Source organism: Narcine bancroftii, chromosome 2 (genome assembly GCF_036971445.1).
Source record: "Narcine bancroftii isolate sNarBan1 chromosome 2, sNarBan1.hap1, whole genome shotgun sequence".
Classification (NCBI taxonomy): Eukaryota; Metazoa; Chordata; class Chondrichthyes; order Torpediniformes; family Narcinidae; genus Narcine; species Narcine bancroftii.
This window is the reverse complement of record NC_091470.1, coordinates 194,120,381-194,143,905: the sequence shown is the minus strand read 5'-3', so window position 1 is coordinate 194,143,905 and position 23,525 is coordinate 194,120,381. Positions and strand designations below refer to the sequence as shown.

Below are 23,525 nucleotides of genomic sequence, written 5' to 3'. Positions count from 1 at the left end.
CTCCCATCCCCATCCTCTTCATTCCCATCCCCAATCCCCCTCACTCTCATTCCCCAACCCCCTCACTCCCATAGCCTAACCCCATCACTTCCATCCACATCCCCCTCACACCCTAAACCCTTCCTAATCCCCTCTCTTGCTCCCCTCCCTGACCCCTTCCCAATCCTTTCTTCCAATTCACTCTCTCACTCTCCTCCCAACACTCCCCCAATGTCCTCACCCAACCCTGTTCTCCAACCCATTTCCAGTCTCCTTCTCAGTCACCTCTCCCAACACCCTCTCTCATCCTCTCAACCCCTTCACTATTGCCCTCACCCAACACCCTATCTCACCCCCTTCCCCAATCTCTCCCACAACCCCCTTCCCCAATCCCTCATCCAACCCCCTGCCCCCAATCCCTCATCCAACCCCATGCCCCAATCCCTCATCCAACTCCCTGCCCCCAATCCCTCATCTAACCCCCTGCCCCCAATCCCTCATCTAACCCCCTGCCCCCAATCCCTCATCTAACCCCCTGCCCCAATCCCTCATCCAACTCTCTGCCCACAATTCCTCATCTTACCCCCTGCCCCAATCCCTCATCTAACCCCCTGCCCCCAATCCCTCATCCAACCCCCTTCCCCAATCCTTCATCCAACCCCCTGCCCCCAATCCCTCATCCAACCCCCTGCCCCCAATCCCTCATCCAACCCCATGCCCCAATCCCTCATCCAACTCCCTGCCCCTAATCCTTCATTCAACCCCCTGCCCTCAATCCCTCATCCAATCCCTTGCCCCAATCCCTCATCCAACCCCCTGCTCCTAATCCCTCATCTAACCCCCTGCCCCCAATCCCTCATCTAACCCCCTGCCCACAATTCCTCATCTTACCCCCTGCCCCAATCCCTCATCTAACCCCCTGCCCCCAATCCCTCATCCAACCCCCTTCCCCAATCCTTCATCCAACCCCCTGCCCCAATCCCTCATCTAAATCCCTGCCCCAATCCCTCATCCAATTCTCTGCCCCAATCCCCTCCAACCAAGGTAAAATACTTTTAAAGAAAACTCAGCAAGTTGTTGGATACTCTTGAACTTCAACAGGGGAAAGTCCACAGACAGGTTCCACCATGGCCTGATTTGGGAATTAGAGTGCTCAGGATCACAGAAAGTGGCAAACCCCGCTTGGTCCATCACAGGCTGCGACCTCCCATCCATTCAAGATGTCTGTGTGTGGTGCTGCCTCAGGAAGGCAGCTGACAAGATCAAGGACCCCATCACTCTGGTCACCTCCTCTTCTCAGTTCCCTTCGGGCAGAAGCTTTATGACCAGTTTCTTTCCTTCAGTGATCAGGCTCTTGATTTCCCCGCAAATACCCCAACCATCGAACTATAGAACACCACAACACAGAAGCAGCCCCTTCAGCCCATCTCATCTATGTTCAACTATTCTGCCTTGTCTCACTGACCTGCACCCAGTCCATACCCCTCCCATCCATGTACCTGCCCAAATATTTTTTTGAATGTGAAAATTGAGCCTGCATTCACCATGTCAGCTGGCAGCTCAATCCATGCTCCCGCCATTCTCCATGTGAAGAAGTTCCTCCTCATGTTTCCCCCAAACATTTCCCCTTTCACCCTTAACCTATGTCCTCTGGTTTGTATCTCTTCTCCCCTCAGTGGAAAAAGCCACTGACATTTACTCTGTCTATCTCCCTCATAATTTTAAATGCCTCTATAAATCTCTTCCCATTCTTCTACACTCCAGGGAATAAAGTCTGAACCTGTTTAACCTTCCCCTGTAACACTCACTCCTCTGCATCAAGAAGTCCCCACTGATGTTTTCTTTAAATATTTCCCCTTTAACATGTGTCCTGCAGTTCTCGTCTCACACACTGGGATCAACTGCTCTAGATTCCACCACTCGTGCAGGCACTGGGAGGAAATACAGCAGGTTATTAACTCACCACCCTGTGTCTCCGAAGATATTGCAAACTCTGTAAAGCAAGCCGCTTCTTCTGCAATTAGTGGGTTAAACGCTGTGCACTTTTGTCCCTTTTACACTACCCTTAAAAAACGGGAATAAACCTCCTTTTAACCTCTTCCCTTACCTATAGGAACGCGGGATGGGAGAGGGGGTCATTTTCATCCTGGCAATTACCTGCCACAAAGTAGGTAGTATCGGAGCCAATGGGTTTCCCATTGGCTTCTATGTAAAAGCCTCATCCGCCTTCCCGGGACGCCGATGCTGTAATGCTGCAGGCCCTGCCTCCTTTTGCACTGGGATGCCTGCTCCCTGTGTAAAAGGTCACACTGACCTGGCTTTTCTTGGTTCAGTGTGAACAACCCAAGCTGGCTTTAAACACACCAATTATTAGAGGGGTATAGGAGAGGTGTCACAATCCCGACTGGTACCTAAGTTGTGGGTTGGGGTTACATTAGTTTAACCATATGAGGAGCATTTGACAGCTCTTGGCCTGTACTCATTGGAATTTAGGAGAAAGGGGTGGGGGGGGGGGAATCTCATTGAAATATTTCAAACATTGAAAGGCGTGGACAGAGTAGGTGTCCAAAGGTTGTTTCCCCATGGTGAGAGAGTCTAGGACAAGGGGGCACAACTTCAGGATCAAAGGGCGTCTGCTTAGGACAGAGGAATTTCTTCAGCCAGAGGGCGGTGAATATGTGGAATTTGTTGCCACATGTGGTTGTGGAGGTCGGGTCGTTGGGTGTATTTAAGGCAGAGATTGGCAGGTTCTTGATTAGCCAGGGTATCAAAGGTTATGGGGAGAAGGCCGGGCAGTGGGTCAGATTCAGTGGACTGAATGGCCAGTTTCTGCTTCTACGTCTTATGAATGACAATAACTCTATAAACTATTACGGGACCAGCAAAAGATCTGTCTCCATTACTGAAAACACCAATGCATGCACATTCGAGAATCTCGTCAGATCACACAGCGTCCATAGGAAGTAACAACTGGCAAATGTTTTAGGCCTAGGACCTTCATCAGGTAGGGGGGAGTGGGGAGGAGGAGAGGAAGGGGCAGAGGGAGGAGGAAGTGAGGGAGGAGGGGCCAGGGGTGGAGGAGAGGAGGGAGGAAAGGGCAGGGGTGGAGGAGAGGAGGGAAGAAGGGATGGGAGGAGGGGGAATGGGAGGAAGGGGAGGATCAGAGGTAAGAGACCTCAGGAGGATCCAAGTGGGAGGGCAGAAGCTGAGGGTGGTGGAGAAGGCAGTTCTGAATGGACAGGGAAGGAGGTGAGAGCTGGAGGTAAGGAGACAGAAGGATTGGGAAAGAGGGACATGTTGGGGGAGGGAGGTGTTCATGCCATCAGGTAGGAGGGTGCCAGACGGAACACGAGGTGTTGTTCCTCTAGTTGGCGGGATCACATGACCCAGAATTGTGGAAATCTCTGAAGAGTGTCCATCTTGGGTCTTCAGTCCCCCAGCAGTAGGTTTGGCTACAGAAGGAGCTCAGATAGCAAATGGAGAGGCAGTGGGATTGGAGCCGAACGTGGGGCCAAGGCAATCATTTAACTGGGACGGGTGTTGAACTATGGAGAGGGGCCAAATAGTCTCCTGCTTCCATTTGGGACAGGACAACTCTTCTGAACACCACGACAACTCCCAGAACCAACACGCAGAATGGCCTTCGGGGAGGGAAGTGCAGGGGAGGGGTGGAGATGATGCTCCGCCGTACCTTCAACAGGTTTGGGCAGGAAGTGGGCAGCCTGCTTGGTCTTCTTCACATGGTTCCCCTTCATGGCCTGGCCATCTTTGTTGATCCCAAGGTACCAGGAGCGCCCGGAGGCCTGTTGCTGGTACAGCACCGAGGAGTAGGTGACGTAATAGTTCTCGAACACAGACTCCTTGAACTTGCACTCTGGGGTGAAGTATTCCTGCAGGAATGCAACTGGGTTCAATGCCTTGACAATTATGATGGTCCCAGAATCCCCAGGGCCTGTGTCCATCCTCCCATATGCCGTGTGTCCATCCCACACCAATCCCACCACTCTTTCTCCACCATCCTGCAACAAACAGTGGGGTTAAACACAGAGTGAAGTCTCTCTAAACAGACCCCTAACAAAATCCGAGGATGTGGGTCAGACACATTGAATTTCCCCATCGCCCATTCACACACTCCCAGGGTCAGACACAGAGTGAAGCTCCTTCGACATTCTCCCGTCAGACAAACCCAGGTCAGCCACAGAGTGAGATTTCCTCTGCACCGTCCCATCAGACGCTTCTGGGGTCAGACACAGATTGAAACTCCCACTGCAACATCCCATCATGCTCCTGGGGTCAGACACAGCGTAAAGCACCCTCCGCACCGTCCCATCACACATTCCTGGGGTCAGACACAGAGTGAAGCTCCCTCTGCACCGTCCCATTAGATACTCCCGAGCTCAGACATAGAGTGAAGCTTCCTCTGCACCGGCCATCACATACACCTGGGGGTCAGACTCAGAGTGAAGACTCCACTGCACTGTCCCATCACACATGCCTGGAGAGAGACTCAGACTGAAGCTCCCTCCACAACATCCCATCACACTCCCCAGGATCAGATACACATTCCACAGCGTCCCATCACGCTCTCCCAGGATCAGACACAGAGTGAACTCCCTCTGCACTGTCCTATCACACATTCCCGGGGTCTGACACAGAGTGAAGCTCCTTCTACATTGCCCCATCACACACTCCTGGGTTCAGACGCAGAGTGAAGATACCTCCGCACCGTCCCATCACACACACCCGGCCTCAGACATAGAGTGAAGCTCCCTCCAACACCATCCCATCACACACTCCCGGTGTCAGACACAGAGTGAAGCTCTCTCTAGATTCTACCATCACACACTTCCCGGGTCAGACGCAGAGTGAAGGTCATTCTACAACATCCCATCACACATTCTCAGACACAGAGAAAAGGTCCATCTGCACCGTCGCATCACACACTCCTATGGTCAGACGCAGAGTGAACCTACCTCTGCACCGTCCTATCACACAAACCGTGGTCAGTCACAGAGGGAATTTTACTCCACACAGTCACATCACACATTCCCAGGGTCAGGCAAAGTGTGAAGCTCCCTCCGCAACGTCCCATCATACACTTCAGGGGTCAGACACAGAGAGAACTCCTTCGCACCCTCCCATCACACACTCCCGGGTTCAGGCACAGAGTGCATCTCCCTCCACTCCATCCCATCAGACACAACTGGGATCAAACATAGATTGAAGCTCCCTCTGCAGTGTCCCATCACACACTCCCAGCGTCAGACACAGACTGAAGCTCCCGCCACACCATCCCATCACACACTCCCGGGGTCAGACACAGAGTGATAGGGTGGTGCAAAGGGAACTTCACGCGATGCCTGACCCCAGGAGAGTGTGATGGGACGATGAGGAGGTACCTTCACTCTGTGTCTGGTCCCGGGTGTGTGTGATGGGACAATGTAGAAGGAACTTCACTCTGTGACTTACACCGGGCGTGTGTGATGGGCTGGTGTAGAGGGTGCTTCACTCTATGTCTGAGCCCAGGAATGTGTGATGGGACAATGCGTAGGGAGTTCATTCTGTGCCTGACACCGGGAGTGTGTGATGGGATGGTGTGGAGGGAGCTTCAGTCTGTGTCTAATGCTGGCAGTGTGTGATGGGACGGTTTGGAGGGAGCTTCACCCCGTGCCTTACCCTGCGAGTGTGTGATGGGACGGTGCAGAGGGAGCTTCACCCTGCACCGTCCCGTCAGACACTCCTGAGGTCAGACATCAAGTGAAGCTCCCTCCGCACCATCCCATCACACACTTCAGGGGTCAGACACAGAGCGAAGCTCCCGCCACACCATCCCATCACATACTCCCGGGTTCAGACGCAGAGTAAAGCTCCCTCTGCAACACCCTATCAAATGCTCCTTGCGTCAGACACAGTGTGGAGCTCCCTCCACATTGTCCCATCACACGCACCTGAGGTCAGACACAGAGTGAAGCTCCCTCCGCACCATCCCATCAAACATTCCCAGGGTCCAGCACAGAGTGAACTATCCCCACACCATTCCATCACACACTCCCGGGTTCAGACACATAGTGAAGCTCCCTCTACATTGTTCCATCACACACTCCCAGGGTCAGGCACAGAATGAACACCCTCCACACCTTCCCATCACGCACTCCCAGCTTCAAACATTGAATGCATCTCCTACCGCACCATCCCGTCAGACACAACTGGGGTCAGACATAGATTGAAGCTCCCTCTGCAGTGTCCCATCACACACTCCTGGTGTCATACACAGGGTGAAGCTCCCTTCAGACTGTCCCATCACACACTGCCAGGGTCACACAGACTGAAGCTCCCTCCAGACCATCCCATCACACTCCCAGGATCTGACACAGAGTGAATCTCCCTCCACAGCGACCCAATCGCTGCGTGCAATCACACGCTCCTGGGGTCAGACATAGTGTGATGCTCCCTCCACACTGTCCCATCACATGCACCTGAGGTCAGACACAGAATGACACTTCCTCTGCACCATCCCCTCATATTCGCCTGGGGTCAGACACAGATTGAAGCCTCCTCCGCATCATCCCACAACATGCTCTTGGGGTCAGACACAGAGTAAAGCTCCTTCCACACCGTGCCATCTCACACTTCCGGGGTCAGACACAGAGTGAAGCTTCCTCTGCAGTGTCCTATCACACATTCCCGGTGTCAGACACAGAGTGAATTTCCCTCCACACCGTCCCATCACACACTCCTGTGGTCAAACCCAGCGTCGTGCTTGCTCCGCACTATCCCATCTTACAATCCCGGAGTCAGACACAGACTGAAGCTCACTCAGCACCGTCCCTTCAGACACTCCCAGGTCAGACATAGAGTGAAGCTCCCTCTGCACCCTCCCATCACACACTCCTGGTGTCACCACAAAGTGAAGCTCCCTCTGCAACGTCCCATCACACACTTCAGGGGTCAGACACAGTCTGAAGGTCCCTCCACACCATCCCATCACACACTCCCGGGGTTAGAAACAGAGTGATGATCCCTCCGAAGTATCCCATCACACACTCCCGGGGTCAGACACAGAATGAAGATCCCTCCGCACTGTCCCATCACATACACTCGAGGTCAAACCCAGCATCGTGTCCCTCCACACCCTCCCATCTTACAATCCCGGGTGTCAGACACAGACTGAAGCTCCCTCTGCACCATCCCGTCAGACACTCCCAGGGTCAGATATAGAGTGAAGCTCCCTCTGCACCGTCCCATCACATGCTCCTGGGGTCAGACTTAGAGTGAAGCTCCCTCTGTACTGTCGCATCTCACGCTCCTGGGGTCAGACACAGAGTGAAACACCCTCTACATTGTCCCATCACACACTCCCGGGGTCAGAAACAGAGTGATGATCCCTCCGCACCGTCCCATCACACACTTCAGGGGTCAGTCACAGAGTGAAGCTCCCTGTGTACTCTCTCAGTGCTTTGCACTGTACAGTGGCGCTGGGCATTGGGTTGGAGCACGGACCCCCGTGAGTGACTCACAGGTTGCCAGCCCCTGTTGCTCTGGACCACCCACCGATGTGTAGAGGTATCCATTGCAATTCATGGCGATGTAGAGGCCCGTCTTCACTCCCTGAATGGCCACAACTCTGAGCCCGACAGGGATCAAATTGAAAAGGGCTGTGGAAAGAGGAATAGAGAAGAAGTCAGACAGAAGTGCCCCTCATTGGGATTGTTTAGGGGGTGTGTGACCAGATCGCCTGTCCCACATCACCTCATGACATCTTGTGTAAGTCACTCTGTCCTCCCCCCTCTGTCACTGGGAATCTGGACCCTCCTGAGCACCAGTCAACACTGGAGGGGTGAGAACAAGATCTAGTTTATGTCTACCCAGGTGGTGGGGAGGGGTCTAGGGTTTGGGGCACATCCCCTGCAGGTGTTGATGGAGGCAAAGACTCACACAACAGTTGGCCTGCTCCTGGGAACCACAGGAGCTGCAGACGTTTGAACCTCCAGCGGTAAGCTCCAGGGACTCAGCAGAGTCGGGCAGTGTCCACGGGGAGAGATGTCCAGCCCGGACACCTTCTCGAGACTGTAAAATAGCAAAGTGTCTGGACCAGTCTCATTGACAGATCATCTCTTTGAAGGTGCTGACTGTCCCTACCCCTGCTACTCCCTCGGAAGGACCAGGAATGACGACCCTCCATACACATCAATAACTTTGTAGTGGAGAGCATCATATTTCTTGATATCCACTGACCCAGTGACCTATCAAGGACACACAACATCTCCTCACTTGTCAGGAAGGTACAACTTCCTGAGAAGACTGAAGCGGGCAAAGCCACCGGCCACCATCATGTCAACCTTCTACAGGAGCTCCTTATTTGTCTAGATGAAATACTTGTCCTGCGTCTATACTATGTGTCTGTATATGAGTTATGTCTGGGTGTGTGTCTGTGTGCTTTTGCACCAAGGACTGGAGAATGCTGTTTCATCACCCCAACCAACCAATTTTCCCCTGCAACCGCTGCAACCGTGTCTGCCTGTCCCGCATCGAACTTGTCAGCCACAAACGAGCCTGCAGCTGACGTGGACTTTTTACCACCTCCATAAATCTTCGTCCGCGAAGCCAAGCCAAAGAAGACTGGTACAATCGGTTGGCAATAAACGATCCCTGTTTACCAGAACAGCACTCAGAGTGGCAGGAGAGGGATTGGTAGTGCCAGGCTCAACGGGACAAGGGGCCTGTTACAATGCTGGACAGAGACATTGAAGTGCAGATAAGGCTGGGATGACACTGCCCCCCTCCCCCTCCCCACCCCGGAGCGGTCTCGCTACAGGATACCCCTTGACTCACCATACGCACTCATCTCGTCCTCGGTGCCATCCAGCCAGCCTCCTGGCAACAGCCGCAGGTAGTAACCGAACTGGCAGAAGAGGCGCGCGACGATGCCCTTCAGCAGGCCACCTGGAAGAGCAGAGAGAGTAAGGGGGTCCTGAGGAACCAAGGAACTTCAGCTCATAGCTCTGAACAGCTCTGACTGGTGCCCCGGCCCTGCTGGCTGTGTCCCAGTGTGGGGCAGGAGCTACTCACTCCAGGCTTGGATGATGCAGGAGGCAGCAAGTGCAACTCAGAGCCAACACCCCTCCACCGACTCCATGCACACCTCCACGCGGCCCAGTGAAAGCAGCCAACTCGCTGAAGGACCAAATACACCCAGGACAAACTCATCCGGGGAAGGTTCAAGTACCTTTCTTCCACTTACCGCCCCTCCGCCATTTTGTTCGGGCACCTGCCGACATTTTGCTCGTCCCTTGATGAAGGGCTCAAACCTGAAACGTAAGTCAAGTATCTTTGTCTTTATTGCATAAAGTTTGCTGTTTGACCACCTGACTTTTCCAGCAACGACAAATCAAGTCGAGTTTATTGTCATCTGATTGTACCAGTACAACCAGACGAAACAGCGTTCTCCGGCCCTTGGTGTAAAATGTGCAGACACTCACCCAGACTCACACACAGACAAGCAATACATATGTAGGACAAGTATTACTTTATTCTCCAGGGCTCTTATGCCAGGGAGTGTAGAAGAATGAGGGGAGATTTGATAGAGATGTTTAAAATTATGAGGGGGATGTAGACTTTTATTACGGAGGGCAGGTGAGATACAAACCAGAGTACATGAGTTTGGGGGAACACAAGAGGGAATTTCTTCACCTAGAGAATGGTAGGGGTGTGGAATGAGCTGAAATGGTGAATGTGGGCTCAATTTTAACATTGTTGGAGAGCGGGAGGTTTGAGCTAGTGGAATTTGTTCTAGTGAACCGGTGCGGACTGGAAAGGCCGATATGGCCTGTTTCCGCTCCATAAATGGTTATATTTAAGAATTTGGACAGGTACGTGGATGGGAGGGGAATGGAGGGATATTCAGGGCAGTGGGACGAGGCAGAATAATAGCTTAGCACAGACAAGAACATTACAGCACCGTACAAGCCCTAAATGTACATATTTCTACCAAAAAAACCGAAATCCTCTCTTTCTTGTAACCCTCTATTTTTCTTCCATTCATGTGCCTGCCTAAGGTCTCTTAAATACCCCTAATGTTCCAGCCTCCACCATCACCCCTGGCGAGGCATTTCAGGCCCCCACAACTCTGTGTAAAAAAAATCCCCCAATGTCTCCCCAAAACCTCCCTTCTTTCACTTTGTACGCGTGTCCTCTGGTGTTTGCTACTGCCACCCTGGTGAAAAGGAGCTGGCCGTCTACCCTGCCTATCTTGTGGACCTCTATTAATACTCCTCATCCTTCGTTCGAAAGAGAAACGCCCCAGCTCTGCTAATCTTGCCTCTTAAGACTTGTTTTCCAACCTAGGAACATCCTGGTAAATCTTCTCTGCACCCTCTCCATAACTTCTGATAATGAGGTGACCAGAACTGAACACAAGTGCAGGTCTCACCAGAGATTTGTAGAGTTGGAACATGACCTCTCGACTCCTGAACTCAATCCCCGACTAATGAAGCCTAGCATCCCATAGGCCTTCTTAACCATTCTATCAACCTGTGCAGTGACCTTGAGGGATGCATGGATTTGGACCCCAAGGTCCCCCTGTTCCTCCACAAAGGCCAAAGGGCCTATTTCTGTGCAGTAGTGAATCTGTGGTTCTAACACTGCCTCTTGTGTTATCAGTGTGAAACGCTAACTCCCAGCATAGATCAACCACATTCATGATGAACAGCAGGGCAGGATAGAGAAGCCAAGTGGCCTCCTGCTCCAGTGGTCTCGTCCCACTTCCACTCTGACCACACCCATGCGGATGAATGTCATCGTCTCTTCACCAACTATGACGAGTCAGCTTATAGGGAGCGGCTCATCAAATTGTGTCAGAGCAACAACCAGCGACAGTGTGGACAAGACAAAGGAGATGATCATGGACTTCAGGAGATGAAGGTTGACCACTCTGCACATCAACAGTTCCATCGTGGAGAACACAAGGTTTCTTGGGGAGGAGGAATCCTGGACCCACACCCCCAGCAGCACTTACACTTCCTTGGGAAGTTGGGACGGGCAAGGCTTCTGGCCCCCATCCCTACTATGTTCTACAAGAGCACAATTGAGGGTCCTGTCTGGGTGCATCACCATGTGGGACAGGACCTGCAAAGCATTGGACTGGATGTCAATTCAGAGGGTCATCAAAACGGCCGAGAGAAGATCACCAGGGTCTCCCTTTCCTCTACTGATGATGTTCACTGGGGGTAGTGCTTAAACAGGGCTCAGAGAATTATTGAAGACCTTTTCCATCCACACCCAGGATCTTTGACCATTAGGAAGGAGGTACAGGAACATCAAAGCCAGGATGGAAAGGCTGGGGACAGCTTCTTCCCACAGGCTGAGAGATTGATGAATGGTGTCCTGTAACTGGGTAATATGATATATTTCTATCGTTATATATAAATGTGATGCGCTGTGTGTGGTGCCTGTGTATGGGGGCATGCAAGCTTGTGTATGCATGCGCACCGTGGTCCGGAGAAACACTGTATCTTCATGTTCATCTTTGTCAATGCTTGAGTTATCTCGTTTAAGAATATACCGCTTCTGAAAATCATCAGCTGCCTCATCTTTTATATGTTCACAAAACTTCTGATCAGGTATCCTTGTGTTGCTAGTTTTGTTTACAATCACAGCTTTTCCTGTTTGATCAACATTATGATCCAACCCAAAGTATGCAGCCACTCTGTGTAACAACATCCTGTGATAGGAGGAAACTTCCTATATTGAATATTGTTATTACTGATAAAATCCAGAATTTCTTGTTCTAACGTCAGCAACATCATTCTATCCCTGGGATTATTTTTCAAAGTATTTACTAAAAATTCATGAAGATCTATTCCAGTAGAATCTATATATTCCTGGCTGGAATCTGATTCTCCTGTGGAACATCAGCTGTGGGCGGAGGAGAGGACTCGTCACACACAGCCAGGCTCCGAACTAGCTTTAACTTTGCATTTGACTGAGAGTCAATTATCTTATCTATGCAGCTTTCATCCTTTTCCATTGTTTTTGAATCTTGGCTTTCTGATTTTAACATGTTTTATGCTATTGTAGTTGTAACTTGTAGTTGGGGACTCATTAGTCAGAGGGACAGATAGAAGGTTTGTGGGACGAGATCGGGGATCTAGGTTGGTCTGTTGCCTCCCTGGTGCCAGGGTCAGGGATATCTCTGATCGAGTTCATAGCATTCTGCAAGGGGAAGGAGAACAGCCAGAAGTCGTGGTCCATGTGGGGACCAATTACTTAGTTAGAAGTGGGGATGAGGTCCTGAAACAGGATCATGTGGAATTAGGTAGGAAGTTAAAAAACAGGACCTCCAATGTAGTAATCTCTGGATTGCTGCCGGTGCCACACGCTAGTGAGAATAGAAATAGGAGGATGTGGAGGATGAATACGTGGCTAAAGAGATGGTGCAGGGAGCAAGGGATAAGATTTCTGGATCATTGGGATCTCTTCTGGGGATGGTCGGACCTGTACAAAAGGGACGGACTCCACTTGAACTGGAGGGGGACCAATGTGCTGGCAAGCAGATTTACTAGAGCTGTGGGGGAAGGTTTAAACTAGTTTGGCAGGGGGGTGGGGAACAGAGTGTGAGTGCAGTGTCAAGGGAGCATGGCCACCTAGATAGGAATAATAACAATAACAAAGGTAGGATGAAGATTAGGGTAAAAGGTAGAAAAGAGAATATAGGTGAGGGTCATTCTCTGAAATGCATATATTTTAATGCAAGAAGCATAGTGAACAAGGTAGATGAGCTTAGAGCATGGACAGATACTTGGGGTCATGATATTGTGGCAATTAGTGAGACCTGGCTACAGGAGGGGCAGGACTGGCAACTTAATATTCCAGGATACATTTGTTTTAGATGTGATAGATCAGGGGGTAAAAAAGGGGGAGGAGTTGCTCTGCTTGTTAAGGAGGGCATTACTGCTGTGAGGTGGCAGGATGGTCTGGAGGGATCGTCCAGTGAGGCTGTTTGGGTGGAATTGAGGGGTGAAGGAGGCATGAGGGTGCTAATAGGGGTGTATTACAGACCACCAAATGGGCCAAGAAAATTAGAGGAACAAATTTGTAGGGAGATAACGTATATGTGTGAGAATCATAAGGTAGTGATCATGGGAGATTTTAACTTCCCTCACATTGATTGGGATACCCATACAGTTAGAGAGCTGGATGGGCTAGAGTTCGTTAAATGTAACATAACATAACATAACAATTACAGCACGGAAACAGGCTATTAGGCCCTTCTAGTCCGCACCGAACCAAACACCCCTTTCTAGTCCCACCTCCCTGCACAATGCCCATAACCCTCCATCTTCTTCTCATCCATATACCTGTCCAACCTTTTCTTAAATAATACAATTGACTCCGCCGCCACTATTTCTCCCGGAAGATCATTCCACACGGCTACCACTCTCTGAGTAAAGAAGTTCCCCCTCATGTTACCTCTAAACCTCTGCCCCTTAATTCTTAACTCATGTCCTCTTGTTTTAATCTTTCCTCCTCTTAACGGAAATAGTCTATCCACATCCACTCTGTCTATCCCTTTCATAATCTTAAATACTTCTATCAAATCCCCTCTCAACCTTCTACGTTCCAAAGAATAAAGACCTAATCTGTCCAATCTCTCCCTATACTCTAGATGCTTAAACCCAGGTAACATTCTGGTAAACCTTCTCTGCACTCTCTGCATTCTGTTTATATCCTTCCTATAATTAGGCGACCAGAACTGCACACAGAACTCCAAATTAGGCCGCACCAACGTCTTATACAATCTCAACATCACCTCCCAACTCCTATATTCCATGCAATGATTGATAAAGGCCAGCATACTAAAAGCCTTCTTCACCACCCTATTCACGTGAGTTTCTACCTTCAGGGAACGATGTATCGTCACTCCTAAATCTTTCTGCTCTTCTGTATTCCTCAGTGCTCTCCCATTTACCACGTATGTCCTATTCTGATTCTTCTTACCAAAATGAAGCACCTCACACTTATCAGCATTAAATTCCATCTGCCATTTTTCAGCCCACTTTTCTAAGCAGCCCAAATCCCTCTGCAATCCTTGAAAACCTTCTTCATTATCCACTATTCCACCTATCTTAGTATCGTCTGCATATTTACTAATCCAATTCACCACCCCATCATCTAGATCATTAATGTATATAACGAACAACAATGGGCCTAATACAGATCCTTGAGGCACACCACTGGTCACCGGCCTCCAACCTGACAGACAATTATCCACTACCACTCTCTGGCCTCTCCCTTTCAGCCAATGTTCAATCCATTTGTGTTCAAGATTGTTTTCTAAATCAATTATAGAAGAACCGACTCGGGACGGTGTAATACTAGATCTCCTGTTAGGGAACAAGGTAGGTCAGGTATCGGACATTAATGTTAAGAGAACAAATTGGGTCTAGAGATCATAACTCTGTTAGTTTTAGGGAAGAGCAAGGAGGGGCCTAAAGTTGAGGTTCTGGATTGGAGAAGAGCAAATTTCGAAGGAATAAGAAGGGATTTGGGGAGTATTGAGTGGGACAGGATATTTTCAGGTAAGGATGTAAATGAAAAATGGAGGATATTCAAAAAAGAAATTTTGCGGGTACAGAGTAGATATGTCCCAGTGAGGATCAAAGGAAAGGCTGGAAGTCATAGGGAGACTTGGTTTTCGAGGAATATTGGAAATTTGGTTAGGAGAAAAAGGGAGGTGTACAAGAGGTATAAAGAGCAGGGAACTGAGAGTTTGAAGGAGGACTACAAGGAGTGTAGAAGGAATCTTAAGAAAGAAATTAGAAAGGCCAAAAAAAGGCATGAAGAGGCTTATCAGACAGAGTAAAAATAAATCCAAAGGGTTTCTATAGGTGCATTAAAAGTAAAAGATTAGTGAGGGATAAAATTGGACCCCTTGTAGATAGCGAGGGTAGGCTGAGTGAGAAGTCAGAGGAAATGGGGGAAATGGGGGAAATTTTGAATGATTTCTTTCACTAGGGATAAAAATATTGAACCAGTTGAAGTAAAGAAAAATAGTGGGGAGGTCATGAAGCATATAAGGATAAGGTTAACCGAGGAGGTAGTGATGGCTGTGTTGAAAAAGATAAAGGTGGATAAATCTCCGGGACCGGACAAAATATTCCCAAGGACACTCAGGAAGGCTTGTGGACAGATAGTGGAGCCATTAACAGAGATATTTAGGATGTCACAAATTTGTAGGGAGATAACGTATATGTTATAGTGCCAAAGGATTGGAGGGTGGGGCATGTGGTTCCGCTGTTTAAGAAAGGGTCCAAATGTAAACCTGGGAATTATAGGCCCATGAGTCTGATGTCTGTGGTGGTTAAGTTGATGGAAAGTGTTCTGAGGGATGGTATTTACAAATATTTGGAGGTACAGCGATTGATAGGGAGTAATCAGCATGGTTTTGTCAGGGGTAGATCATGCTTGACAAACCTGATTGAGTTTTTTGAGGGGATTACAAAAAAGGTTGATGACGGGAAAGCTGTGGATGTAGACTACAAATTTCCCCACAGGAGGTTAGAAAAAAAGGTGGAGGCATTAGATATAAATAAGGAGGTAGTGCAATGGATTCAGCAATGGTTGGATGGGAGGTGTCAGAGAGTAGTGGTGGAAAATTGTTTGTCCAAATGGAGGCCGGTGACTAGTGGAGTTCTTCAGGGATCGGTCCTGGGTCCACTATTGTTTGTTATATCTATTAACGATCTGGAAGTAGGGGTGGAGAATTGGATAAGCAAGTTTGCGGATGATACAAAGATTAGTGGTGTTGTGGACAGTGAGGAAGATACCATAGATTAAAAGGTGATTTAGGAAGGCTGGAGGTGTGGGCTGAGAAATGGCTGATGGAATTTAATACATTATTTTGGAAAGGCAAATCTAAATAGGTCATATGCATTAAATGGTAGGCTATTGAGATGTGCAGAGCAACAAAGGGATTTAGGAGTGATGGTAAATAGTACCCTCAAGGCTGATACTAAGGTAGATGGTGTGGTGAAGAAGGCATTTGGAATGTTGGCCTTCATAAATCGGAGTATTGAATTCAAGACTAGAGAAGTTATGATGAAATTGTAGAAGGCATTGGTGAGGCCAAATTTGGAGTACTGTGTACAGTTTTGGTCACCAAATTATAAGAAAGATATAAACAAAATAGAGAGAGTACAGAGAAGGTTCACAAGAATGTTGACAGGATTTCAAGGTTTGAGTTACAGGGAAAGGTTGTGCAGACTAGAGGTTTTTTCTCTGGAGCGTAGAAGATTGAGGGGGACGAGGGGGGAGTCACGTGATGGAGTAGTGGCCGGTCGGGGAACTCCAGCCCTCTCCGGAAAAGTTTAAAAAAAACAGAGAAAACGCAAAGGCACAAACACGAAAATTAAAATAAAGTGAAAGTAAAGGTGGGAAGAAAATGGCAACGAAGAAAGAAAAGTCGAAAGCAACGGGAAGAAGAGAAGAAGAAAAGACATCGGAAGAAGAAGGTGAAGGCCTTACCTGTCCGAGGAGGCCCGCTGTGGAGAAAGAAGCCCGCTCCCTCAAGTCAGTTGAAGCCCGAGCTCGGGATTACAAAAATAGCTCGCAGAGCCAAGCAAAAGTGCACAACCGCGCATGCGCGATGAGTCGCGCATGCGCTATGCGCAAGACAAAAAAAACACTGACGGGAGGGGGGACCAGCTGAGGAGTCGATCTCCACAGCTGAGAATGACAGCCACAGCACAACAACAATAAGAGAACATAGAAAACAAGAAAGAAGAGAGTAAAAAGAAATCAAAGAAACAACAGATGACCAACCCAGAGGAAGAAGAAGAAGAAGAGCACAGAGAAATGGAAGAAGGGAAGGGCAAGACAATGGATATTTTTTTTTAAAGAATATATGGAATCAGTAAAAGAATGGCAATCACAAGAATTTAGTGAAATAAAAAGAATAAAAAGTACAGAAGAAAAAATGAATAGATTAGAGATGGTCATGTCAGATATAGGAAAAAGAGTGGACAAGGTGGAAGAATGAGAAACAGCCGTAGAAATGGAAGTAGAGAACTTAAAAGAGAAATTAGAAGAATCTAATAAAAAAGTTAAAGAGACACAAGAGCTGTTAGCTCAGAAGATAGATATAATGGAAAATTATAATAGAAGAAATAATATAAAGATAGTGGGCCTTAAGGAAGATGAAGAAGGCAAGAATATGAGAGAATTTATAAAAGATTGGATCCCCAGGGTCCGAGGAAGACCAGAATTACAGGAAGAAATGGAAATAGTAAGGGCACATAGAACATTAGCCCCTAAACCACAACCACAACAAAAACCAAGATCCATTTTAGTAAAATTCCTAAGATATACAACAAGAGAAAATATATTGGAGAAAGCAATGAAGAAAATAAAAGAAGACAAAAAGCCACTGGAATACAAAGGTCAAAAAAAATTTTTCTATCCAGACATAAGTTTTGAACTCCTGAAGAAGAGGAAGGAGTTTAATACAGCAAAAGCGATCCTATGGAAAAAAGGATATAAATTTATGCTAAAGTACCCAGCGGTACTTAAAATAGTTATTCCAGGGCAGCAAAACAGACTATTCTCGGATCCGGAGGAAGCACGAAAATTTTCAGAACAACTACAAAACAGACAGAGAGGTGAAGACATGTAACGAGAGCAAAAATGACCACGAACTATATGTATGTGTGTAGATGGGTATTTTGAACCCTTCTCCATTAACAATGGCGTGAAGCAAGGCTGTGTTCTCGCACCAACCCTCTTTTCAATCTTCTTCAGCATGATGCTGAACCAAGCCATGAAAGACCCCAACAATGAAGACGCTGTTTACATCCGGTACCGCACGGATGGCAGTCTCTTCAATCTGAGGCGCCTGCAAGCTCACACCAAGACACAAGAGAAACTTGTCCGTGAACTACTCTTTGCAGATGATGCCGCTTTAGTTGCCCATTCAGAGCCAGCTCTTCAGCGCTTGACGTCCTGCTTTGCGGAAACTGCCAAAATGTTTGGCCTGGAAGTCAGCCTGAAGAAAACTGAGGTCCTCCATCAGCCAGCTCCCCACCATGACTACCAGCCCCCCCACATCTCCATCGGGCACACAAAACTCAAAACGGTCAACCAGTTTACCTATCTCGGCTGCACCATTTCATCAGATGCAAGGATCGACAATGAGATAGACAACAGACTCGCCAAGGCAAATAGCGCCTTTGGAAGACTACACAAAAGAGTCTGGAAAAACAACCAACTGAAAAACCTCACAAAGATAAGCGTATACAGAGCCGTTGTCATACCCACACTCCTGTTCGGCTCCGAATCATGGGTCCTCTACCGGCACCACCTACGGCTCCTAGAACGCTTCCACCAGCGTTGTCTCCGCTCCATCCTCAACATCCATTGGAGCGCTCACACCCCTAACGTCGAGGTACTCGAGATGGCAGAGGTCGACAGCATCGAGTCCACGCTGCTGAAGATCCAGCTGCGCTGGATGGGTCACGTCTCCAGAATGGAGGACCATCGCCTTCCCAAGATCGTATTATATGGCGAGCTCTCCACTGGCCACCGTGACAGAGGTGCACCAAAGAAAAGGTACAAGGACTGCCTAAAGAAATCTCTTGGTGCCTGCCACATTGACCACCGCCAGTGGGCTGATAACGCCTCAAACCGTGCATCTTGGCGCCTCACAGTTTGGCGGGCAGCAGCCTCCTTTGAAGAAGACCGCAGAGCCCACCTCACTGACAAAAGGCAAAGGAGGAAAAACCCAACACCCAACCCCAACCAACCAATTTTCCCTTGCAACCGCTGCAATCGTGTCTGCCTGTCCCGCATCGGACTGGTCAGCCACAAACGAGCCTGCAGCTGACGTGGACTTTTTACCCCCTCCATAAATCTTCGTCCGCGAAGCCAAGCCAAAGAGAGAGAAAGAGATATATATATATATGTATATGACAACGGCTCTGTATGCGCTTATCTTTGTGAGGTTTTTCAGTTGGTTGTTTTTCCAGACTCTTTTGTGTAGTCTTCCAAAGGCGCTATTTGCCTTGGCGAGTCTGTTGTCTATCTCATTGTCGATCCTTGCATCTGATGCAGCCGAGATAGGTAAACTGGTTGACCGTTTTGAGTTTTGTGTGCCCGATGGAGATGTGGGGGGGCTGGTAGTCATGGTGGGGAGCTGGCTGATGGAGGACCTCAGTTTTCTTCAGGCTGACTTCCAGGCCAAACATTTTGGCATACCCACACTCCTGTTCGGCTCTGAATCATGGGTCCTCTACCGGCATCACCTACGGCTCCTAGAACGCTTCCACCAGCGTTGTCTCCGCTCCATCCTCAACATCCATTGGAGCGCTTTCATCCCTAACGTCGAAGTACTCGAGATGGCAGAGGTCGACAGCATCGAGTCCACGCTGCTGAAGATCCAGCTGCGCTGGATGGGTCACGTCTCCAGAATGGAGGACCATCGCCTTCCCAAGATCGTGTTATATGGCGAGCTCTCCACTGGCCACCGTGACAGAGGTGCACCAAAGAAAAGGTACAAGGACTGCCTAAAGAAATCTCTTGGTGCCTGCCACATTGACCACCGCCAGTGGGCTGATATCGCCTCAAACCATGCATCTTGGCGCCTCACAGTTTGGCGGGCAGCAACCTCCTTTGAAGAAGACTGCAGAGCCCACCTCACTGACAAAAGGCAAAGGAGGAAAAACCCAACACCCAACCCCAACCAACCAATTTTCCCTTGCAACCGCTGCAATCGTGTCTGCCTGTCCCGCATCGGACTGGTCAGCCACAAACGAGCCTGCAGCTGACGTGGACTTTTTACCCCCTCCATAAATCTTCGTCCGCGAAGCCAAGCCAAAGAGAGAGAAAGAGATATATATATATATATGTATATGACAACGGCTCTGTATGCGCTTATCTTTGTGAGGTTTTTCAGTTGGTTGTTTTTCCAGACTCTTTTGTGTAGTCTTCCAAAGGCGCTATTTGCCTTGGCGAGTCTGTTGTCTATCTCATTGTCGATCCTTGCATCTGATGCAGCCGAGATAGGTAAACTGGTTGACCGTTTTGAGTTTTGTGTGCCCGATGGAGATGTGGGGGGGCTGGTAGTCATGGTGGGGAGCTGGCTGATGGAGGACCTCAGTTTTCTTCAGGCTGACTTCCAGGCCAAACATTTTGGCATACCCACACTCCTGTTCGGCTCTGAATCATGGGTCCTCTACCGGCATCACCTACGGCTCCTAGAACGCTTCCACCAGCGTTGTCTCCGCTCCATCCTCAACATCCATTGGAGCGCTTTCATCCCTAACGTCGAAGTACTCGAGATGGCAGAGGTCGACAGCATCGAGTCCACGCTGCTGAAGATCCAGCTGCGCTGGATGGGTCACGTCTCCAGAATGGAGGACCATTGCCTTCCCAAGATCGTGTTATATGGCGAGCTCTCCACTGGCCACCGTGACAGAGGTGCACCAAAGAAAAGGTACAAGGACTGCCTAAAGAAATCTCTTGGTGCCTGCCACATTGACCACCGCCAGTGGGCTGATATCGCCTCAAACCATGCATCTTGGCGCCTCACAGTTTGGCGGGCAGCAACCTCCTTTGAAGAAGACTGCAGAGCCCACCTCACTGACAAAAGGCAAAGGAGGAAAAACCCAACACCCAACCCCAACCAACCAATTTTCCCCTGCAACCGCTGCAATCGTGTCTGCCTGTCCCGCATCGGACTTGTCAGCCACAAACGAGCCTGCAGCTGACGTGGACTTTTACCCCTTCCATAAATCTTCGTCCGCGAAGCCAAGCCAAAGAAGATATATGTATATATATATATGTGTGTGTGTGTGTGTGTGTGTGTGTGTGTGTGTGTATGCGTGTACATGAGGTTATGCATATTTAAAAGAAAATATATAGAGTATAGATAAGAATTAATAAGGGAAAGAAAGGCAAGAGAGGAAGTAAGGAGGGAATTAAGAGAGTGACCTTTGTTGTATATGAAAATTAAAATGTTTTCTGGGGGGGGCTGGGTGGGGAGGAGTTACGGTCACTGCAAAATCAGTTGACGCTTGCGAGTGAATTCGCAAATCCAAATGGAGAGGGGAGATGTGGTTGCCCGACAAGGGATAAAGGGCAACTCAGGAAGGGGAGGGGATAGTGGGGTTAAAGAAATTTTAGATAGGAGAATAAGGGAAATGTTTGATGTTTTAGAAATGTTGTCTTATAAAGTGTTCAAAAAAAGAAAGCAGAAATGGATAAGAAGGAAAGGTGATGATGAGGAAACGGAAAGGAAAGATAAACAAAGTATGAATTGGCTATGTTGAACTATATGACTTTAAATATTAACGGAATACATAACCAAATCAAAAGGAAGAAACTGCTAAATTTACTGAAAAAAGAAAAAATTGATATAGCATTCGTGCAAGAAACACACTTAACTGAAGTGGAGGACAAGAAATTAAAGAGAGTTTGGATAGGACATGTAACAGCAGTGTCATATAATTCAAAAGCTCGAGGAGTAGCTATATTAATCAGTAAAAATGTACCAATTAAAATAGAAGAGGAAATAATAGATCCAGCAGGGAAATATGTAATGATAAAATGTCAGATATATTCGGAGTTTTGGAATTTACTCAATGTATGTTCACCTAATGAAGAAGATCAAAAATTTATGCAAGATATTTTTTTGAAGATACCAGACACGCAAGGGAACATATTAATAGGAGGGGATTTCAACCTTAATTTGGATTCAAACATGGATAAAACTGGGAAAAAAATTAACAGAAAGAACAAAGTAACCAAATTTATAATTTAATCGATGCAAGAAATGCAACTTTTGGATATATGGAGGAAACAACACCCAAAGGAAAAGGAATATTCATATTATTCGGGTAGACATAAAACATACTCAAGAATAGACCTATTCCTGTTATCAGCTTGCATGCAAGACAAAGTTAGGAAAACAGAATATAAAGCTAGAATATTATCGGACCACTCACCCCTGATATTGACAATAGAGTTAGAGGACATCCCTCCAAGAATGTATAGATGGATATTAAACTCCATGCTACTTAAAAGGCAGGATTTTAGAGAATTAATTGAAAGACAAATTAAAATGTACTTTGAAATAAATACAGAATCAGTGAAAGATAAGTTTATACTATGGGACGCAATGAAAGTGTTCATCAGAGGGCAAATAATAAGTTATGTAACCAAGATGAAGAAGGACTACAATCAGGAAACAGAGCAGTTGGAAAGGGAAATAGTAAATATAGAAAAAGAATTAGTAATGAAGGAAGACACAACTAAAAGAAGAGAATTGGCAGATAAAAAAATAAAATATGAAACACTACAAACATATAAGGTGGAGAAGAACATAATGAAGACAAAACAGAAATATTATGAACTAGGAGAAAAAATGCACAAAATTCTAGCATGGCAGCTTAAGACAGAACAAACTAAGAGAATGGTATTGGCATCAAGGAAAAAAGACAAACAAATCACATATAATCCAACGGAGATTAATGAAAACTTCAGAGAATTCTACGAACAATTATACCAAAGGGAAAGAAGACAAAATAGATGAATTTTTAACTAAAATTGAACTACCGAAATTACAAATAGAGGAACAAAATAAATTAACAGAACAAGTTGAAATAGTAGAAATACAAGAGATAATAAAAAAACTACCGAATAATAAAACACCAGGAGAGGATGGATTCCCAATAGAATTCTATAAAACATTTAAAGATTTATTAATTCCTTCCCTCCTGGAAGTAATCAACCAGATTGATAAAACACAAAGCTTACCAGATTCATGCAAAACAGCAATAATTACAGTAATACCAAAGACAGGGAAAGATCCACTCACACCAGTGTCATATAGACCAATATCTTTACTTAACACAGATTATAAGATAATAGCTAAACTATTAGCAAACAGATTAGCCGACTATGTACCAAAAATAGTAAATCTAGACCAAACTGGATTTATTAAAAAAAGACGAACAACAGACAATATTTGTAAATTTATTAACTTAATTCATGTAGTAGAAGGAAATAAAGCTCCAACAGTAGTGGTTGCTTTAGACGTAAAGAAGGCCTTTGACAGAGTAGAATGGAATTATTTATTCAAAGTACTACAAAAATTCAGCTTACCAGAGAAATATATTAATTGGATTAAAGCATTATATAAGGGGCCATTGGCGAAAGTGACAGTAAATGGATATATATCAAAACAATTTAACTTAAGCAGATCAACAAGGCAGGGATGCCCACTATCGCCCTTATTGTTCGCGTTAGCCATAGAACCACTAGCAGAACTGATAAGAACAGAAAATAAAATAAAAGGGATAAAAATAAAAGACAAGGAATATAAAATCAGTTTATTTGCAGATGACGTTATAGTATACTTAACAGAACCAGAAATATCAATAAAAGAATTACATAAGAAATTGAAGGAATATGGAGAAGTGTCGGGATACAAGATTAATGCAAATAAAAGTGAAGCAATGCCAATGAATAATGCGGATTTCTTAAAATTTAAGAAAGAA

At 47.2% G+C, this 23,525-nt stretch overlaps 1 protein-coding gene across 3 annotated transcripts in view; it reads right to left on the bottom strand.

The window, feature by feature from the left end:
* Positions 1 to 23,525, bottom strand: part of LOC138754885 (fibroblast growth factor 11-like) — a 34,083-nt gene that overhangs the window by 3,042 nt on the left and 7,516 nt on the right. For 2 of the 3 annotated variants that reach the window (XM_069919837.1, XM_069919838.1), the window contains exons 3-5: positions 8,812 to 8,922; positions 7,531 to 7,634; positions 3,671 to 3,869 (exon numbers count right to left, since the gene is read on the bottom strand). In XM_069919837.1, coding sequence (XP_069775938.1) covers positions 3,671 to 3,869; positions 7,531 to 7,634; positions 8,812 to 8,922 — 414 coding nt within the window. Of the gene's footprint in view, positions 1 to 2,865; positions 3,870 to 7,530; positions 7,635 to 8,811; positions 8,923 to 23,525 lie in introns of those variants that run through there. The other variant, XM_069919836.1, reaches the window with a different exon arrangement.